General features: G+C 41.1%; 1 protein-coding gene and 1 long non-coding RNA gene across 8 annotated transcripts in view; one reads left to right on the top strand and one right to left on the bottom strand.

The window, feature by feature from the left end:
- Positions 1-3706, top strand: part of HSPA4L (heat shock protein family A (Hsp70) member 4 like) — a 19825-nt gene extending 16119 nt beyond the window's left edge. For both annotated transcript variants that reach the window (XM_086890527.1, XM_086890526.1), the window contains exons 15-19: positions 114-239; positions 862-969; positions 1946-2065; positions 2395-2556; positions 3011-3706. In XM_086890527.1, the coding sequence (XP_086746653.1) occupies positions 114-239; positions 862-969; positions 1946-2065; positions 2395-2556; positions 3011-3205 (711 nt within the window). In that variant the 3' untranslated portion in view covers positions 3206-3706. The remainder of the gene's footprint in view (positions 1-113; positions 240-861; positions 970-1945; positions 2066-2394; positions 2557-3010) is intronic.
- Positions 3493-22164, bottom strand: LOC111929065 (uncharacterized). 6 transcript variants are annotated; one of them, XR_015287290.1, is made up of 5 exons: positions 12666-12794; positions 11231-11328; positions 10061-10131; positions 8897-9042; positions 8013-8618 (listed from the first exon to the last, which is right to left on the bottom strand). It is a non-coding gene; the product is annotated as an uncharacterized LOC111929065 (long non-coding RNA). The 6 variants fall into 6 exon arrangements; XR_015287294.1 differs by lacking the exons at positions 8897-9042; positions 10061-10131; positions 12666-12794 and adding exons at positions 14573-14718; positions 22080-22164; XR_015287291.1 differs by lacking the exons at positions 8013-8618; positions 8897-9042; positions 12666-12794 and adding exons at positions 14573-14718; positions 21081-22091 and having other exon boundaries at positions 9540-10131.
- Positions 22165-22193: the final 29 nt, after the last annotated feature.

Here is a 22193-nt window from a genome sequence, read left to right as displayed (position 1 = left end):
TAATTGTGAATTACCAGGCCTCTGCCAAGTTCTCTGGTACAGTTTCAAGAGTAGTGACTAAGCTGAACACTTAAAAATGCTTTCAGTTTTAAGTGTGCCTTGCTCCACCCTAGGGGAAGATGATGATGCAAGACAAGCTTGAGAAAGAACGAAATGATGCTAAGAATGCTGTTGAAGAATATGTGTATGAATTCAGAGACAAACTGTGTGGAGTCTTTGAGAAATTTATCACTGAAGAGGTAAGACTCACCTATATGCTTCAGCTGTTGGAAAAAGTTCCTTTGTATTTATAAATTTTGTGTGTGTTTTGTGGAGGCTGCAGGGGTCTCTTGGACTAGTTTTGGAATAGGAGATGCCTTGACTTCCCAGCAGTGAAGCTCAAGTTAACGCTTACACCTGGCATTTGACTTGCAGAGTTCTTTACTGCCTCAGAAGCTCCTCAGTGGTAAGGAAGGGTCAGGGATGCAGGAAGAAAGTAAAAACCCTGTGGTCAGCATAGGAAAGTAGGACAGATCACCATGAGCTTCTGAATGGCATGAGTAGGTAGGAGTAAAAAGGAAGTGAACAGATGATGTGGAACACTCTTCAGAGGTGCATGGACTGTCTTAAATAGCCTCAGGACTGATTTTATAACTGGTAAACTTCACCTGCAAATCACATGAGTAGGGCTGTCCTGCCTCTTTAATCACTGTAAAATCTTGGCTTTGAAGTCTGTTAATTACTGTTTTTCTTCATTCTCACTTTGAATATTTTAAGCTGATGAAGCAGTCCTGTTTTGAGTAGGGTGGGTTTTTGCCAGGGAGAGAAGTCTCATTTGATATGTTCCATTCTGACTTGGAGTGTCCATAACTTGCTTTGTAGGATTCAAACAAGCTGACTTTGATGTTAGAGGACACAGAAAACTGGCTTTATGAAGATGGAGAGGACCAGCCAAAACAAGTATACATGGATAAGCTTCAGGAATTAAAGGTAAGATTTTAACTTGTTTTCTAGAAAACTCATTCATGAATTTTTGGGGGTGGGTGTTCAGGTTGTGTATGTTCAGTTATGAAATGAGCAGAATGTTTAGATCTAGAAGTACAGTTTAATGTGAGTTGTGTTCCTAATTTGCAAATGGTTGAACTGAAGCAGACTGTCGCTAATGACAATAGATCTAATTGCTGTGGGAATTTTGTCAGATTTCTTACAGTCTGAAAGAGGCTTTTGAGTAGTTAGACTGCACTCCTGGGTGATGAGAATTAAGTTCCAGTATATATATTCTGTTTTCTTGTTCTCAGTGATCTTCTGCAGATGCATAATAAGACCAATTTTTGGGTCTAATATCCAGCAGTAAAGGCTCTGGAGTGCTTTAACAGTAGCTTCCATTGTATCATTTGATTATTGATGACAAACACCCCCTAAATGCTTCAGATTTTAAGGATCTGATGGGGAAAATGTGAGTTCTGATGAATAGCTACCCACTTCCTAGTAAGCTGAAGTAGGTGTCTAGCCCCTGGGTTCCAGCTGTTTACTCTGCAGTCACATTTCCTCAGGGGGAGGAATAACTAATGGAAACAGCAGTGTAGATCCAGGCAACTGCCGGGATACCACCATTCAAGAGAAGGAAAAAGCAAACAGTGGATAAAATTAAAAGTTTTCAGATGAACTACTTGAAAATTAAAGCATCTGTTAAAGCCTAACTGGTTTCTGTGACAAATGCATTGTTCCAAATGCTTTTCTTGCAGAAAACAGCAAAATACCAACCCTAGAAAGAACAGTTACTATTCCTATGTTTTAACTTCTGCTTTTTTTTGTTGTTGGACTAAAGCAATATACAAAGACTTGGCTCTTTGAATGGGTGAGAAAAGGAGTTAAAGGCAGCCTTCCTTCCCATGCTGCATTTTATTCTTAGAGCAGACTAAAGGAAATGCGTGTTCTGTAAAGATCTTTATGCTTACTATTCCAGAAATTTGGACAGCCTATCCAGGAAAGATGCATGGAACACGAAGAGAGACCAAAAGTTCTAAATGAACTGGGAAAGAAGATTCAGCTCCTTATGAAAGCAGTAGAAGCATACAAAAATAAGGTAAAGCCAAATGATTTCAGCTATTCAGTGATTATAGGTGTTTTGATTTTGGCTGTAGAGTCTTTTGTGTTTAAACAAATCCTGTAAAGTTTCCTCTTGCACTGCTTTAGAAGGGCTGTTGTACTTCTAGAACTTTAAACCTGTTCTGCATTGCTAGCAGAAAGAGCTTCTTGAGGAGAACATACATCAAAGATTGATGTGCTGGCATCATTTGAAATGGATCTCTGAATTTACAGCTGTTACCAGTGTATCAGTAACTTCTAAGATTAACTCAGTTGGGTGAGCAGCATGTTTTAGTGGGTGCTACAAATACCTGTCTCTCTCCTCAGGATGAAAAATACGACCATCTAGATCCTGCTGAGATGGAGAAAGTTGAAAAATACATTAATGAGGCTATGAATTGGTTGAACAGCAAAATGAATGCCCAGAATAAACTCAGTCTAACTCAGGATCCAGTTGTCAAAGTGGCAGAAATACTAGCAAAATCTAAGGTAAAAAAAAAATAATTGTACTTGTTGAATTCTAATCAGTTTTTCCTGAGCCAGACTTTAGCCTAGATCTGAACTAGAATATTACATCTGCAGAGGTTTTAAAGCTATTAAAAGACCTATACAGAGGGAGCAGCAGTTACAGCACTCTTCATTGCTGGCTCTTGGTTTACGGTAGTTACCTCTGCACAATCCTTTTTAAAATTTCTATTTCTAGAAATTCTATTTCTAAAGTTTCTACAGAATGGGTTGTCATAGAGGTTTGTAACAAATAATGAAGTCCTCAGGTAGTGAAAGACCTTTTTTGAAGTTTATAGGCTTGATAGAATAGACAAGTCTGGTCTTTGATAATGAAACTCCCGGCCATTACGAACCAGAAACAAATCAGAGACGTTCTAGTTGAATGCAGTTGCTGTGCCACCAAATGACCTTGCTGTCTCACCTGTGTCACAACTAGGAACTGGATAGCTTCTGTAATCCCATTCTATCCAAGCCCAAGCCGAAGATAGAACCTCCCAGTGACGGGCAGCCCAAAGCTAACGGGGAGCACAACGGGCCAGTGAACGGACAGAGCGCTGCTGAAACAAAACCCGAACCAGCAAAGGACAACCCGCAGCAGACCAAACCCCCCGGAGAAATGGAAGTGGACTAAGACCTTGCATTTCTTTTACTTCATTAAAATAGTGCAAGTAACCACAGGGTCCATTCTTTTTGTCTGGTACACACCTCAGATGTTCAGTTACTCTTAGCCAAACTTCTGTCATTTGTTGCTGAGTAGTTTTGAAAGTGTTTTATATTAAGTACACCTCTGATGTTCATTTCCACTGATGCTGCTTATGTGGAGCTTTAGCCAAATGTAGATTGTATAAGTCAGTTGAAGCTTTCCCAATATATTTTATATCAAACATACAGAATTGATATATAAATGGCAACAATCTACCTTATTTAAAGCTTTTATTGTGGATAAACCTCAGCTCCTTTATTCAGGAAAGGATACTGTATTGCACTACTGATGCTCAAGTGTAGATCTAATCGCATCTTTATTTTGGAAAAATATTGGAATTGAAGTGGCAAAAGCTGTCACTTGAAGCACTGACCTTTTCTAGTTATTGTATTGTTATAATTTAAATATTAAAATAGAGGTTAGTTGGCATACCAGTCCATCTTGTTGATGTACCATGAGAATTGTACGGTCTTTTTCATAGGAACTGAGTAATATGAGCTTAAGCGTTTTTTGGGTTCCCATGCCACTACCAGTCTTCATTACAAACTGCTCCAGCACGTGGCTCTGCCGTGTGCCGGAGTTCCTGGTCTCTGCACGTCGCTGTACATACCCTACTGCGCTTAGCACGGGGTGATGCTGGTGAGAACAGGAGGAAAGGGGAGAACATTCAAGGCCTGCTGTGTAGCTGTCCCTTGAAAATGTCTTATTGCACGTGGAACTGCTTTCCACTTCTTTTGTTTCAAATTCAATTTACATCTTGATCGTATCTCGTCCTGGGGAGGAGAAACAGCAGAAACAGTGCTGTGTAAACTGGGTATCACCACCCTGATTTTGAGGTTGCTTAAATGCTGTTTGGTGCAGACTTGAAAGAAATGCTGAGAGCTTATTTAAGCCTTGATGCTCAGCACATAATTTTTTGGTCAAGGACCAAAACAGAAGAGCTTAAAAACTGGATATTCTTACCCCAAAGATGGAATCTGCTTGATGAACTTGCATAGCTTACCACTTGGCTTTGGTCATTTAGCTCTCTAATGAAAGTGTCTACAATGTATTAAACAGTAGAGTCACTGTTATCTTTGATACCTCTTAAACGTTGTCAAGGTCCAATGTATGTCCCAAATATATTCCAAATGCTTCTGTCGGTCACTGGGGTACTGCAGCACTTACTAAAGCCTGTCACTATTGACTCCAAACAGCTCTTCTGTTACCAGAGTGGGAATGGGCTACTCCGACTATGAAAAGTGGTTTCTTTACCCAGCATAAAAAACTGAAATAAGTTGCAGTGTATTGCTTCAGTGACTTGAACTCTGTCCTAGAAACAAGTCCAGATGTTAACCAGGCACTCCTACAGCAGTTCTCCTATAGGAGGTGTTGCTGTTGTAAACAAGAACTACAATCTTTCTGGCTTTGGCAGCTGTTTTATCTTCAGCTGTGCCCTTCATCTTCTACCACTTCATGCTACAAAAAGTGATTTGTGAGCCCTGGGAGAGGAGAATTCAACTCTCACATATCTTCACAGACAAAGGAACCATCATTTATGGCTGTACATAAATCTGCCTAGACCAGTTCAAGTACTGGAATTGTATCGTCATGACTGACATCAAGTGACTGAGATGCTTGTACTTGGCTCTCGTTCCTGTTCCGCTTCCATGCAGTCAGTGTGGATGGTCTGACACCTCAGTTGACATGTTTAATGCCCTTGAACTAAAACTGAATGACCTTGAGGAGAGCTATTCTGCAACCTCAGTCTTGAGTTCTGCCACGGTAGTCACACCTCTGGCGCTGAGGGGGTGACGGTACTGCAGCATCAGCTGTCCTTTGTCAGGCTGAGCTGGCTTTGGTCTCATAGGCTTTAAGACCATTTATATCCTAATGGCTTTTACCACAGCAGTGTAATGAGTAGCATTCTCAAGTACTGGCTTCTTAAAATCCAGCTACACAATAATTTGTCTAGGTAGACTTCTTGGTACCTGTGGCAGAAGAGCACAAACTGCAGAAATCTCCAGTGTCAGCTCTTCAGTAGCTAAAAGGTCATGTGCAAGAACAATGTCCTCTGCTCATGGCCATCAGATGCTTAATCTCACAGATGTCTGAGGCAATGCTTAGGTTAAAGGCTAGAATAATTTTGCACGCTCAAAACCAGATATGGTTCAGACAAACAGTTGTAGTCAAGTTTTCTTACTAGAATAGGGTTTTTCTGCTGTGCATCTGGTCTGTCTCTAGATCCCTGCTGAAGAGGAGTGCTGACACAGACCGCCCACAGAGGCTGGCTTTTGAGGTCCATGTTAGGAATCCCATTTGGGATGGCAGAGTTGATCCTTCCTCAGTGAGTTGACACTAATAGATGACTTGCTCGTATTTAATCTGGTTCCTGTTACAGAGATTTAAGTACTTACACACTATGCACAACTTGAGGTTTTGTGTGTCTGATTCAATGAGCAAGTTCCCTCTGCCTACCCTGACAGCACCAGAGTCTTTGCTACATAACAGCAGGAATTGTTGATAATGATAAACTTGAAACTTTCTGCTGAGGGCAAGATACATTTCTGATATTTGAAAATGTTCCCTCTGTCCCACAAAAAGAAGAAAAAAGGAAGCAACACTATCTTTGTAAAGGCAGTAGAGTTCGTTTAAAAAACAAAAGTGTTGTAAATCAAGTTCTAAAGTTTCATGTAAAGATCTGATAACAAGCCAGTATAAATACATTGTTTCGTTTTACCAGTAAGAGTTTCCTTCACTTTAAAGAGGACTTCTCTCCTGTCTGGAGCATTAATGAACTTGCTCAAGAAAGGACTTCAAAATTAATTTAATTTTCTTTACTAAACTAAGTCTAGTTTAGAGCTGAATCATGAGTTCCTGTACACTTTTTGTATTGCGGTACGTTAGAAGTTTCTTTGAACTTCATTCAGATGTAACATAAACAGATTTGTAACACTTAAGTTAGGGTTTTATGCTCTCCTTTCTTGAAGCTGCTGCTTCATGACAAAATACCCCTTGATTCTGAATGAAGGTTTTGATTTTGTTGTTGCCTGAATTTGAATGAAGACGCCTCTCCCTTCCTGGCTTCTGGCAGTGTCCTTGCAGTGCTTAAATACTGCCTTTGGGGCAGGCTTGCAAAACACGGAGTGGTGAGCAGCTGGGTCCTGAATGCTCACAGGCAGTTGGGGAACACCCAGCCTGTGTCCCACAGCCTGTATTCCCGCTCTGCCTCCCACAGCCCCGGGGCAGAGTGAGGGGGAAGGTGCCCTGTCCCTGGCACCGCAGCACAGGAGGGCAGTGCAGTGTCTGCCGTGCAGCTCCAGCATCCTGGACCCCTTGTGGTCTGTGGGATAGAGGCTTTGCTTCTCCCACCTACAAGTGGAAGATACTGATGTACAGCATCCAATCTGTGTGTTGATGAGATTTCTTTGTATCTTCAGCATTGGAAGTTCCTTAATATTTTCCAACATCTCTGTGTGCTGAACTCCATCTCTCCTACGGATTGCTAATAACAGTTCTCAAATACCCCATATTTAAGTGGGGGTTTTCCTGTAGGGATTATGGAAGCGTAATTTCAGGAAACAAGCAAGGAGCTGGCAGGAGGTTTTTCTTCCCAATTATTTTTTTGACATCAGTGTAAAAAATGAACAGCCTTAACAAAGCTTGGGATCTGCACTTCTCAGAGCTCTGGTTTTTCATGCCTGTCAGTTAACCAATGCTAGCATCCAGAACATGAAGCCATGCTGCAAACACACTGCATTTGCTGGTTCAAAGCACCTGCCCAGCTGCTGTAGAAGCTAAATTCAATTCCTGTAGATCGGTGCCATCATGAACCTCATTCCTTAAAATAGGACTTCTCATTGCTGTGTAATCAATCACACTGTAATACTTCCACGCCTCTGTGAGCCCTTCTCAAGTGAAGCTCAGATGCCCAAACTTGAGTTGTGGGCTGGCATAAGGTTTGCCTGCTCTAAGGATGCTTATTCTTAATTGCCACTAGCTGTGAGTTTATTAACTGGATGGAGAAATATTCTATTGCCTCTTACACTTCTGCTACTCTTTAAGTTTTTTTCATCATTCAGGCACCAGGAGACAGAAACTCTCAAAAGAGGTGGTAAAAAACATGTTTAACAAAAGGCGTTAATGCCTCATAAATTTTAATTTCAACTCCCAAGATAGCGGTTGGGAGTATAAACACAAGCTCTTAGTAGCTACAGAACGTCTGTAGTGGTGGCTGACTCCTAGCTGAATTCTTAATTCTCTCTGGATGAAATTTGAAGACTCCAACCACTTACTACACCTGTATATAACAGTGAAAATAACTAATTGTGACTGTTGGCACTGTAGAATACTAAACCAGGAAGGTGCTTGATGTGAGTTACTTGATACAGCTGTTAAAATTTGGATTCCTTCTTTCCTGGTCAGAAGGAAATACATCAAGCAATGAAAACCAGGATTCATTGCAATGAAATCCATCAAGAATCATTTTAAACAAGAATAAAATTGAGCTATACCCACCAGCCACCTCTGGCCACTTGGTCAGCAAAGTGTTGAAATAGTTTAATTAGGTTGATCAAAAAAGGTGGTAGTCCCTGAATGTTGCAGTGGTTGGAAAAGTTTCTTTCCATAGTCGATAACCATATCTCCATGGGTTGAGGGGGGGAAGAGATGGGAGAGTCAGAATTTAAAGCGGTGTTTAAGTACGGAAAATGTTTACGATGTATGTAAATGGGATTCTTAGTAGTGACAGATCATGTGCAAATTGACAAGACTTCAATTTATTTTTGAATGGCAATATAGATTGTCAAGGTTGTGTATAATGATAATAAATATATAAACCGCTACTTGAACCATAAATGACCACCCCAGACCTCATTTTTGCATCAGTGTTCTTAAAAGCAGCTTTGTCTGATGTCCTGGGTGGATACAAGGTGACACTGTCCAAAAGGTCACAGGTAAGAAGATGAAGGCATTTTTGGTGCCTCACCTGTCCTGCTGTGGCTTCTCTCACCCTTCTCTGTGCCAGGCTGCTGCAGCCCAAGCATAGCACTGCTTTGCCTCTGGGGAGCTGCAGTTATTGTCACAGCTGCTGTCATGTCTCTGCATTTGGATGAGCACAAATTCCCAGGTTTCCAGGAATTCGTCTTTCATGAATGACTTACTGCAACGTACAAATTTAGTTTTCCTGTGCCTTGAACTGCTGGGGGAAATCGATGGCTTGGGGCACAGTTGATTTTCTGAGCAGATGCGGAGGTGCAGCTGGAAAGCAGCAACCAGGGGATTCCTCCAGGAATTTTTCAATGTGCTGGCAGTGTAACAGGAATCCCTGTGTCCTCCAGCAGCATGCAATGACTGTAGAATTCTGCATAACCAATATAAGTGCACAAAAACAACATGATTCAACATTTTTATATCCATCAGTACACTTCAAAAGTGCCTCCAAGTCTGCATTCCAGGCTTTGCATTCTTAGATCTCAGTAAATAATAAAATATTTCAGCTATATTAATTTCACAGGCCAGGTTTGGGATTTAGGGGTGGGGAAAGGTCCTATTGAAAAAACTATCTATTTACATGTATATACATGCACATACATAGTGCATGTGTAAAAATGTACAACTAGAAATCAGCTTGATACCTACCTTATCAGTACAGGGGGAAATCCTGCCCTTAACCTACTCTGCTGTCTCAGCATCTCAGACCACTCAATCAGCCCCTTCACGCTCCAGGTTTAGCTGTGTTCACCACCAGGAAAAGTATCCCATTGTCACACAGCAAAAGGACTGTTCTAGCAAAACAAGGTGAATGTTGAAAGAATCACAGAATATCCTGAGCTGAAAGGGAGCCACAAGGATCATCCAAGTCCAAGTCCTGCCCTGAAAGAGGACACCCCAGCATTCCCACCGTGTACCCTAGAGCATGGTCACAATGCTTCTTCAGCTCTGCCAGGCTTCGTGCTGTGGCCACTTCCATGGGGAGCTTGTTCAGTGCCCAGACACCCTCTGGGTGAAAAACCTTTTCCTATCATCCAACCTAACCCTCCCCTGACACAGCTTCAAGACATTCCCTCAGGTCCTGTCAGCTGAAGGTAGCCAGCTAAAACTCAAGGAATTAAAAACATAGCCACAATTTAAGGCTAATGTTAATGTTTCCATCAAAATACTGAAATGTATTGTGAGGCCCTAGATTTCAAATTTTGCCTGAAAACCAGCTTCTCTGAACTGTAATACCCTAACACTGCCTCAAGGGACTGGCTTGGTGCAGTTTCAGGGAGAAACAAGCGGCTTGCAGAATAAAAAACAATTTATTCATAGGGACTGTGTTTGTCAAAGAGCTTCTGAAACGGGAGTGTCCTCTGTGATCATTACCATGGCTGCAACTAAATATTATCCTTTACTTTCTCAGCTTAACTCTGTCCTACATTCTTCATTCTTCCTACAAATATCAGTGTGCTCTTCCTTTTATGAGGCTAATTAGATTTTCAGTAGTGCTGAAGCACTTGCAAATAGAAGAAGAAAATGACACCTTCTACAGCAAATACATTTACAAACTACTGGTCAAGAGCATTTTACTTGCACATTTCTTCGGAAAATAGCCTTATCCTCACATCAGAGAACATCCCAGGGAAAAAGCTGAACATTTTATAAGCATTGAACAGACAAAAGTAAATGTGGGTTACTACTTATGCCTCTGAAGGACAGTGAAATTAAATGATTCATTCAAGTCACAAAGTATCTACCACAGGGCAGCACAAAAAATGCTACATTCCTGGAAAGGGAGCCAACACCCCCAGGAAGGCAACACACCAGCACAAAAATCTTAGGCCAGAGCTTTGAGTTCCTCCTGTGGAGTATGGCAGCGACCAGCAGAACTACCCCTGGAAAATAAAATGACAAAACAAAACAGGGAACATTGTCTTGACAGTGCTACAGGAAGATGAAGTGGCCCAAGAAGTTTCCTTTCTCAACCAAAAACAACCTTTCCCATTTTACTTCCTCTTTGCACATCTTTCATATGTTCCTGCTGCAATAAATATTCCCCACCTGTTCCATCATCTACCTGCACTGCCTTGTCTACAATATCAAGGCAGGACAAAATACTCTTATATGGTGATTTTAACATAGAGAGTGGAGATGGAAAATGAATCCAAAGATCACTCACTCTGTTTATGATGGCATTTCTAAACCTGTACTTTGCAAAGTCACTGATGAAGTAATCACACCAGCTCTTGCAAGCTCATTAAGTGAAAATTACAACCTACTCACAGATATTTCAGAAAACTCAGTGGTGTTACCTTTGCTGGCTTTGAGTGCTAATTTACAAAGAATAAACAACCCAGCTTATCTCTCTGTTGCTTTTTCAAAAGCATTTCCCTTTTGCTTGTAATACCAAGTTCACAAACAACAAGAAAGTTTACCAGGCTGGACCTTAGAATGACAGAGGTGTCATTCAGTAGTATTCAGAGTATTTGGTGAGTCAAACAGAAGCAAGCTTCTACCACAGATAACTTTAATTTTCTTTCACATTACAGGAGCATGAAATACGCATTCATCTCATTTGACTATATTTAGTAGAAATATAAAATGTATCTAAATTCACTAAGTTGCCAAGACTGCGGAAATTGTAAAGATAATTACTCTAAACTTTTAAATACACAAATAGAGTATTTGCATTTGTTTTTGCTTGCAAGAAAATAAACAACCATAGACCAATGTGCTAAATTCTCGTGATAGCTTTTTCAAGACAAACTAACTGAGCTCAGACAACATAAGTGTATTTTTCAGTATCATCCTGGGGGTGGAACAAGCCATTAGAGAAATATTTTGTATTGCTTTCCTTTAATATCATGTCAGAAATACACACCACAACAACCAGCTTGCCCCAAAAAACAGCAGTTATAAATGTCATTTGTCTTAATATGCTAAACTGTTGATCAAGATCTTTTGTAAACAACTGGAAAAATGCAAAAATTATACCTTTATGCTCAGGTGATGTTTTGTTTTCATGGATAACATCAGTAAACCAATTTTCAAAGCCAGAGGAGCAGACATGTATCCTGACAGTGAAGTAGGAACTGAAAAAAAAGGGGAAAGTATAATTAATACTTTAGTTAAGATTTAGGACAATGAAATTATATTTTGTTGAGGAAGCCTTCAAATCTCACACTGCATCCGTTGTTACCATCTTGAAATCCACCTGAATGAACTTGACAGATATGATTACCCAAGGGATTCATCTTCTTTGCAAATCCAGCTGCTTGCTTGGTAACTAAGTGCTAGTTACAGCTAAAAATTTACAAAAAATTACTGCAAAGGGAGTCAATCAAGATTTCCAACAGAATAGCCTGGGGAAATAATGAATAGTTTTGTATTTAAGTTGGGTTTTAGCTCTAGGTATCCAAATAGCAGTGTTGCTACACTGAGAAATCTGTCCTTGCGTTTTCAGTTTGTCTCACTTTGCAGGGCAGAACATCACTCATAAGGGCACATGATGCAAGTGCCAAGCCATGAGTATCTGCACTGATCTGAAACTCCTTCAGCTGTGCTGTGATAATGCTATTTTCACTTTGGGGTAAGGAATTCTTCTCACTGATGTGAGCTTGTGCAGACTGTGTGATGGATTTAATGATAATTCCAGACCAAGATAGGTCCTCTTAATAAAAAATTCAAATACTGAGGCCACCCTTTTTCATGGAATTTATTTTGACTTGCAAAAGTTTTCTCTTTTCGAAACTATCACTTAGTGCTCACAGGTGCAGTACAGTCAAAAGAGTCACAGAAAAGGCATCTGGAAAAACTTGCACAGGGGTTCGTGTCCTGCTCAGGAACAGGGCACGGTGTGGGGCTGTGCTCCACACAGCAACAAATACAGACACCTACAACAGGGGCACCAGCCAAATTAGCAAATCATTCCAATGACCTCATTGTTTCCATAACACAGGCATGATGTCAGCCTGGCTCCAGTGCTAAATCACTGACTAAGCTCACCCTTGGTATCTACAGAGACAGGCTCCACTACACCACACAAAGTTACAAATTCTGTAACTTCATTAAGATGGACAAAAGATGGTGGGGGGGGGGAAGCTTCTGCTGGCATAAATGGTAAAGTACCACTGGGCTACCAAATGCTGCCATTCTAGTTCAACACAATCAGTAAAAACAAAATACTCATCTGTCTTTGACAGCATTAACACAAGCAACACAATATTCTTGTAGCATAGACTTAAGGCCTCTGCTGCAGGGCCAGTAACTTCATAGGAGGGTTCAAAGTTGGAATGTCTATAAAAATGTGTTAGTCATTGCAACAAAGCCTTCTGCCACACCAAGGATTTTACTCAAAACAGATTATATTTAATAACCAGCTTCTCAGAAACAATCATTCTTTCAACAAACTGTTTTTTTCTTCGCTTACATTGCAAATGACTTCCCTCCAGCCACACTCCTGAAATAAGGATGGAACATGTTGTCAGTTTTAGAGAAGAGTAAACTAAATGACATGGCTAACAAGTTTGACTTGTTTTTTTTAAAGATACAGATTTAAATGAAAAAATTCCTTCTCTGAAATAAATTGAATTTCACTACCGAAGAAGTAGGGGAGGTGAGCAATTTTTCCACATCTTTTTTCTTGATCAGCACAGCAGTGACACAGTCAGTCCCAGGATGAAGAAGTTTTCAGTTATTTTTTTCTGTCTGAAACATGTTCCCTCTGGAGAACTCCCCATCATACAGACAGATGAGAGCCACAGCCCCTTTCTGTGTGAGACAAAGCATCACAAGTGATCCAAGTCTCAAGATATTTGTTCAACTCCCAGCCTGTCTCAACACAAAGACACTGCCATCTGAAATCACGTTTCCTCTGAGCATGATGAAGAGAAAAATGTCATTCTCCTGAGAAGCCACATGAGGAATCTGAAGTGGAGAAAGTTTTTTAGAAAAAAACCACCCAAAACCTGGGCTACTGAAAGTGAAAACAGAGACTGTACTGCACTGTAGCTATGTTACTGTTAGTCAGACTTCAGCAATAAACATGCCATGGAAAATTCCCAAGGAAACCAGTCCAGTGCCCCTGGTAGGAGAGAATATCAGGGAGGAGAACTAGGAGCCCAATAATTAAAGCTGAGCATAGGCTTTTGCTTAAGAAAGGAGTTTCAAAGCTAAGTTTTGAACACACTGCTTCATGTACCTCCAAACTTCAGCCATATTGCAAATATACCCCTGCCAGTTTGAAACTGCCTTGTTTGAGTCCTGGAGCAGCCATAGCAGCACACAGCTCAACACAGGCTACTTAATCCTCAAGCACAGGCCCAGCCTCAGGCTCCAGTAAAACCAGGCACACATGGTTGTAAGAGAAGCAATGCAGATGTGAAGTAATTAACTCCAAGTACTTCTGAGACTGAACATGCAGGGGGAAAAAAAAGCTAATTTCACTGGGGTGGGGGGAAACATTATTCTGATTGTTCCTCCTATTCAGTATGAGCAAGGCTTATATTGAATATTATTCAATATTTCACTAGTTCACTAGTGTCAACTAGCTGCAAGTGTCACGGAAGAAATGTAACATCCCTGCTTTTGAAAAATCTAAATCCCAACCTAGGAATCAAATTGCACCTTTGTACAAAGCTATATAACTCCTCTAACTTCAATGGAACTACAGCTGCTTATGTTTAGAGCTGAAAATAGTGCACTCCAGTTTCTGTCCTTGGAAAATGCTGTCCTATGATTGCTTCAGAGGAGTTGCATGGCCTTCAGGCACTTCAAATTTATTTTCAGCTAAGATGATGGGAAATAACCACATTAATTTAGCCAGTGATTGGTTCTATTGCAAAAACTGACAGAAATCTTATTTTCTTTTCCTAAGCTCCTCTTATTTTAAAGGAAGAGGAAGCTGAGGTTGTTATAGCCCAGCAGCTAAGTGAATGCCACAGGTTGTCTGGGATCCCAGGAATACAGCAATGGTCACTTCAGCTTGTTCATTCCTACAACAAAGCTTCTGTGCTTCATGTGACAGAAGGTAATGCCTGATGGCTGAGTGAATAATCCTATATATTCACATTACCAATAAACACACCTCATACTGTGCTGCACGTGACAGGTATGTATGACTCCTCCTTCGCTGCATGTGTGAAGCATAAAGACAGAGTAAATCCACTCATTCTCTTCAGAAGAATTAATTAATAGTTCTACCAAGGCAGATTAACTAATTTTTTTTACCCAGGATGTTCTAAAAGATCTGTACTCAATAAGATGTGGGATTTATAATTCTAAAAGACTGTTGAGGTATGAATGCTCCATTCATTTAATATCAAAACTGTTTCTTACTGTATCTTCCTGCATGGAGACAATAAAGTGCCATTCAAAACCCACTTGTTTTCTTTCCAGAGGTCTTTTTGCATTCTGTGGTACATGGGCAAGCTTCATGTGCTCACAGTAAGCTCAGTGTACAGATAAGTGCTAATCCCCGAGTTCTGAAAACATATATAAGAACAAATGCTAATTAGAAAAAGGATTAAAATATAAGACAGTAATTACCGCTGCGTGGTTCAATAAGGCTTGGAAACACCATTAACAAAGGAATTGTGCCTAAGGGAGCAGTCCACCTCTGCAAGCAAGACTAGATGTCAACACTGGCAGCTACACCCACTGCTGGCAATTGAATATTCACCAAGGGAGGCCAAGGAAAATTCCAGCGAGCACCTAAATAAACTTTCAGGAAGGTGGAAACAATGCTGGCGTTGGGCAAGGATAAAAACAACAGACCAGTGAATCCTCAGACAGCACAGCACACTGAGTGTACACTTCACCAATGCCTATCTGCAGGGCTGCAGTTCCAGTGACCGTGGCACTCAGCTGCCAAGGGACAAGGCAAAGGAACACGGGTGAAAAGGTTTACAGAGCAGAAGACAAACAGGTAAAATTCCACCTGAGGATAAATTGGAGAGCAGCATCGCCTCTGGATATTGTGATGCTCAAGACAGAAAGAGAGAGAAATAGTAGACTGAAGCCTTAACATGAATAAAATGCATTGGCAATAAATTGATGCTGCAGTCTTCTCATTTTTCCAGGCTGAATTCAGCTCAGATTAAGCCTGAGGTGGAATGTGCCTTGCATAAGCAAAAAACGAAGCATTTTTTAGTTTGGTTTGGTTTTTTTCCCAGGTTATTTTCTGAGTCATAGAAGAATACTAAATTATTTGGCTAGATTGTAACATGGAGCACAAAATAAATTTTACAGACAATAGAGGTGTGGATAATAATCATAAGGAATAGGTCATTTGCTCCTAATGGAGCACAGTCATAGCCAAAACTTTTAATGAGTTTTACTCCAAGCTTCAGCATAATCAAGACATAGAGATTTTGTTCCCACAAACTTTGGCCCAGTGCCTTTTAAGATAAAGTATGTTAGTGAAAACCCTTTTTTCTGCTCATCTGTTATATTTAACTTTAGAAGCAGGGTATGAAGACTGCAGACCACTGCAAACAGTGAACATCCAGCAAGTGCATTCCAAAATTCATGATCAAACCAGACTGAAACAAGCACCTGGAAATGAATTGTTACTGAGAGAAATTTTGCTTTTCACCACTCAAGTTTCTATCAGACAGGTGATTCTAAATGACAAGAGCAAGGTTTCTCATCTCTGAAAGCAAAGCTGAAAGGTGAGCTCCAAAGCATTCATGTGGGTGGGCACAAAATCAAAGCAAATTCTCATTTGATAAAATTTGATATTCTTTGTAGAAGCGTAGAATTCAATTTAGTGAAAAACAGACAGAAGCAGCCAAGTCTCCATGATCATGTACTTTCCCTTGAATAAAGAAAACTAACAAAAAATACACAACAAACCCATCACAAATATAATCTGGATTTGGTTCAATTTTGGTTTGGGTAAATCACTCCTTCCTTGACCAAGTTTTCCAGCATTACCATCCAGAATGAAGAATATGGAAGAATATGGAAGAAAACAATCTGTAACTACCTGGAAAGGGCTCCTCTTTCACAGGGTGGCCCTGATAAATAGGAAAACAAAACAGACATTTCAGTGGTGTTAGACATGAAAAATACCCCACTGAAGTTTTGTGTCTGTGTAACTACGAAGTGAAATTTTTAAAAATAAATTGTTCTTGACAGGAGGAGTTGGCAACAGAATTGCACTGACTCTCTCATGTTGCTGACACACCCTGGCAGGCTCACAGGACTGGTGGGTGCTTGTCCTGCTGTGCCAGCTGCAGTGCCGCTGAAACGCAGCCTGCACAGGCACGCTGCTGGTGAGCTCATCCCTGAGGTCACAGCCATCTCCTTTGCAGATGCTGGGTAAGGCAAGGCACCATTTATTCAAATACTTAGAATAGAAAGTTAACATATCAAAGCAGAATCAGACAGGGCTCCTTTCAACATCTTCCTGCACCACACCTTGTCTTAAGAGAGCAAATGATGCGCTATGTGGTTCATTTCCTTTCCTTCCCTTCACCTGAGCTCAAGCTGAATTTGTTATTTCTAGCATCCTTGCATACTGAGGTAGTCATAAGTGAGAGTAGTTATGCAAAATTAAAAAAAAAAAAAGAGAGGTAAACACACTACCAGTACTCTTCCTTCTCTTCAGTGTAGACAACAATGTAGTCTGACTGTCTGCTCATGGCAGCTGCAGCAGAGTAACTCAAAGATTTCTTTATTTCTCTCTAAGTCTGAGCATGTTTTAGTCACATATGGGGCAAAAGGCAAAACTTTGGAACCCAAATGACAAATATCATTTAATAATTGCTGCAGAATCAATTAATTCTGTTTTTTAGATTGTAGAACATGTTGATGGTGTGACAGACAAAAAAAACCAGAGCTACTATAAATAAAGCAGGGTCAAATCAAGTAGGAGATTCCCGAGTGGGTTTCAGACACTCCACTGGGGTGGGATAAAAAGTCCAGACAAGAGAGAGTCAGACTAAAATATGGAGAAGTGTGCTTGTATGATTAGAAGAAGAAATATTACAGAATATAGTCTCAATGTGACAAAACAGTTCAGCAGTTTAAAAGAAGCTCTGTGATAGTCCTTGTCACAGATACACTGAGACAAAGAGGGGTGGCACTACTTGGAATCTGGACTAGCAAAATGGCAACTAAAAGCCCCCCATTTATAAAAAATAATCACAGAGCTCCCCTTTATGCCTCAGTTCAGCAAAAATACAATTCTTTGAAGTGTGGAGAAAGCTTAGATTTGTTTTTTATCAAAGGTGTTCAATATTGAAGATTTAGAAGACCATTGATGGCCCTCTTATAAAAACATGAGGGCTGGAAGAATTGGCTTTATTGATAACACAGAATTAAAAGGCTTCATAAAACCAGAGGGCTGGGTATCCTAGATGATGAATCAGATGACTCCCAGAATTTCAGTAACAGAGATGAAATAAAATGCAGTAATACACATTGAAGGGTCATGTGTGGATTAATAAAAAATAGTTATGCTATAAGAAGATGTTTCTAAATTTGAAAAATGGTAACAATGGAAGGATTTGAATGCCATTGTCATGAAGACTATTGTAAACTGCCAGTATAACAAGACTGAAAAAGTAAAATGTGATCTTCCAAAGTACCAGGAGAAGTATTTCTACTAAAAGAGTAGCATCAGTCACTAAGTGTTAATTTGATACCAGCAACTCATGTTGATAAAAATATGGATTTGTTATACAGGAAAAAAGAAAAGAAAAGCTACAGACTGACCTGGGGAACAGGAAACATAGCACATGATAGGAGAGTAAAATAGCTTGGCTTGTTTATAGTGGTGAGATAAAGGCTTTAGGAGGTCAGAAATGTTGTTTATAAGATGCTATTATAGAAACAGACACTGGCACCATGTACACTGTTAAACCAGACTGTTCCAAAGCATCGCTTTGACCATTGCTCTGCTGTGTAACTACCTGAGCAGTGTAAACACAGTTCAGAACAAAGTGTGAATAGGAAGCGTTGTTCTCATTCAATAATTTTCATGGTGCTCAAATTACAAAGGCACACATGAAAAATGACACACAGCGTGCTTAGCTAAAGAAATGAAGTCTTGGCAAAATGGTGACAGGAAGGGGCAGAGGGGAGCAATTTATCTGTGAAGCCACCAGTTGCCTTATTGAACTCTTCCTTCTTCTCCTTGAGCAAAAAACAAACCTTCAACATACCACAACCTAATTTTTCAGAAAATCAACAACTAGGCCTTACTTCTGGTTTCTTTGCCAAAAAGGATCCATTGTGATCATGGTTTAGTGGGAAGGTTAATTTTCTGGAACAAAACAATGAGTCCATTTCCACTTGGAAATAACACCAGGAATCAATGTCCATCACAAAAGTAAAATGTCAGGAAGAGTGAATTCTTCATGACACTTGAGTGAAGAAAGGAGAGGAGAAAAGTGTAAAATCAGGGTAATTTTTTTTAAAATTCCTAGCAGCCAAACAGAAGCCAGGGCTGATGGATCATTACATGCACACAACTCATCATCTACCCAGGACACACCAGCAATGTTTTCAGTAAGATTCAGCTTCTGTTGTCTAGACTGGCACTACCAGATAGATCCAAGAGACAGCTCCCCTCCATCTGTCAAAAGTAGCAATAAGAAAGAAATATACCTATGGGAAATATGTGAAACTACCTGTGCCATGAACCTTGTGGCCAAGATGCAAGCAAAGCTGCAGAGCAACCAACAGCAACTTATTATAATTTGTAAAATATAACTTTATGCTCCCATTTGCTTTTTATCATCCTTCCTACTCAGTTCCTTTTTACTTTTGTTGCTAATCAGACTGCTCCACTTGATGAAGTATATCCTAAAGCTTCACTTTTTGGTCATGCAACAAAGCTGAAGGAAGGCCTGCGTGCTCTCTTTAAAGGGAGTCCTATTTCTCTCTTAAAACTCTTTAAAGAAGACTTTATGATAGCATTTTTTTCAATGCTTAGGCCTTGAGAACAAGGATAGGTATCTGTGCTCTCTGATGAAAAGGGATAGCGAAGGATTTGTTACATCGTTGGTTTGTCTCACAAGCTCTGCTCACAGCAAATGCTGACCCCTGCAGTCATAAATACAACCCAACAACAGAATTCCTTTTTAATGAGACAGAGGAAAGCACCATTTCACTGCATGTTGCAGGCTGGACAATCAGAGGAGGTGCAGCTTCATCACTCTTCAGGTAAATAATTTAGCCTTGAAATTAAATTGAAAATCTCCTTTTTACTAATCTTCCACCCTCGATACACAAGCCAGTGATGACTGTGAATGTTCCACAGCTCCACAACCCGGGTCCACTTAATCACTCACACAGCTCCTGGTTTACCTGTAAGGATTCTCAGTGACTGACACAAACACTTATCCACAATCCATTTTACACCCACCAAGGAGTGCATGAAGGAGAAAGTGCAGCTTGATTACAAGCCACCTCTATATTTTATTTCGACAATGAAAGCTGGCAGGTCATGGGGGAACTGCTCGAGTTTACAGCCACCAGCTGGCAAACACTGGAGAAGGTGAAGTGCTAAATCACTCCACCTCCTCCTTGCACCCTGGATGCCTGCTGTAGCGAAAATAATTTTGGGAGCATGGAACAGAAGGAGCCAGCAAGATGTTTATGAGGTGGGATAATTCAGAGGGCAGGCTAAACAAATAAAAACCAATAAAAATAACAGTCTTTTCCCCAGCCCAAACCAATTAATTGATGTGTTTTACTGTGTAGCTACATGAACAGTACTGTCACACAAAAGGAGACACAGAGCTTCAGCTTGTGTAAACAGTGCTGCATCTGAACATCAAGAAAGAAATAAAAACACAACTGAACAACCAGTTGAAAAATAAAGAACGGGGGGAAAAAAGCATTACTAAAAACTGGGGAAAAATTGTTCTGTGCAATGGACTGCCACCAGCTTACTATAGGGATTGAGTCTAAATATTGCTTGAAGGCATGCTCGCCCAAAAATGAATTTAATTTTTAATAGAGCAGCTACAGATAGAAAAGCACATGAGATTGTAATCAAACTGCTGAGGTAATGGAGCTTGAAGATGTTCCCTCACATTTTAAATTCACCTTAACTACAGTAAGGAAATTCATCAATGACACCTGGCATCCAGCAAAGGCATCTGGCCCATAAAAATTAATTCATTACAACTCTGCTGCTTTGTTTCACATCAGCCATGAAGTGCTGTAGACCAGGTCTAATCACTGCTGTGACAAAATAAACAAAAGTTAAATGAAGGAACCAAAGGACACGTGAGAATCTCTATACATGGCTCCAGGATTTTGTTTTACACTATATTTTGGATAAAACACACTACAAAAGACTCAATACTCAATACTTTTAAAGTCACATACAGGCATATCACTCAGAGGTCTGCCCAATAAAGTGTGAGCACCTCAGATTAAAGAAAGATTTGCGTCAAGAAGAGCATGCTAAGCACAGGTGATGGAATGAGGTTCATTCCTGGTTATCTTCACTTGGGTTTTTCTTTAAACTCACAGCTCAGAAATTATTTCAGAAGAAAAATAGTTGGAAATAGCTTTTTCAGAAAATCAAACAAGGTACTTGGGAATTAAATCCACAAAAGGATGAAAGCAGCTGCTCTACCTCTGCCTCTCAGTTTTTCCTGACACTCAGCACACCTCCTTTTTGTTGTCAGAAAAGACAATTCAAAGAAAAGCTCTGCTGTATTCAAACAATAATTCCAGCAACTATCACCACAAAACGAGCACAATTCCTGTTTGGAACTCCTTCTATTAATCTGGAACACAGTAACAGAAGCAGGTATTTTGCAATACCTTTGAAAAACGTTAATGACCCAAGAGGAATATGTTTTAAAAAAAACAAAATTACTTGCAGCTGAAAGCAGTGTCCTTCGGGTCAGTATTGAGGTCAATACAGTTAAATGTTTTGGTAGGTGACATGGACAATGGGATCAAGTGCACGCTCAGCAAATTTGTTGACAGCTCCAAGCTGTGTGGTGCAGTCGACACAGTGGAGTGAAGCAATGCCACCCAGAGGAGCCTCCACAGGCTTGAAGGTGGGCTGAGGGAAACCTCGAGGAGTTCAACAAAGTGCCAGGTCCTACACCTGTAGGCAATCCCAGGCTGGGCAGAGAAGTGACTGAGAGCAGCCCTGCAGGGAAAGACTTGGGGTGATGATTGATAAAAAACAGCTGGCAGCGAGCCCTCACAGCCCAGAAAGCCAAGGAAATCCTTGGCTGCATCCAAAGGGTGGCCATGACTGGCACGGTCAGCAGTTCAAATGAGGTGATTCTTTCTCTGCTCTGGTGAGACCCCACCTGGAGTGCTGCTGATAGTCCTGGTGTCCCTGACATAAGGACACAGAACTGTTGGAGCAAGTCCAGACGAGGGCCACGAGGTTGGTGAGGACTGGAGCACCTGCCCTGTGAGGACAGGCTGAGAAACTTGGGGCTGCTCAGCCTGGAGAAGACAGAGTGGAGACCTCAGAGTAACCTTCCAGTGTCTGAAGGGAGCCGATAAGGAAGCGGAGAGGGACTCTTCATCAGGAACTGCAGTGCTGGGGCAAAAAGCACTGGGTATACCCAGTGGTGAAAGGGGGGAAATTGAGGTTAGATATTAGGAAGAAATTTTTCACTGCGGGGGTGAGTACACACTGGAATAGGCTGCCCACGGAGGCTGTGGATGCCCCATTACGAGCAGTATTCAAAGCCAGGCGGGGTAATGCCCTGAGCAAATTGATCTAGGGGGTGTATCCCTGCCCGTGACAACCGGGGTTGAGGACCAGACAATCCTCAGGACAACCCCTCAACATTCCAGGGACTCCCCAACCCCGGGAGACGCGGCTCACACCCCGCGCCGCCGCGCGCACCCCTCAGAGCGCACGCGCTGTAACGGCTGCCCGGGCCGGCCCCGCCCCGCGCACGCGCCGCAGCTCCTCCCTCCGCCCCCAGCTCGTCCGCGAGGCCCGCGCGCGCGCCTCTGC

This window comes from Cyanistes caeruleus, chromosome 5 (assembly GCF_971803275.1).
Source record: "Cyanistes caeruleus chromosome 5, bCyaCae1.hap1.1, whole genome shotgun sequence".
Lineage (NCBI taxonomy): Eukaryota > Metazoa > Chordata > Aves > Passeriformes > Paridae > Cyanistes > Cyanistes caeruleus.
Note: the sequence above shows the minus strand (reverse complement) of the source record. Positions and strands in the feature narration are given on the sequence as shown.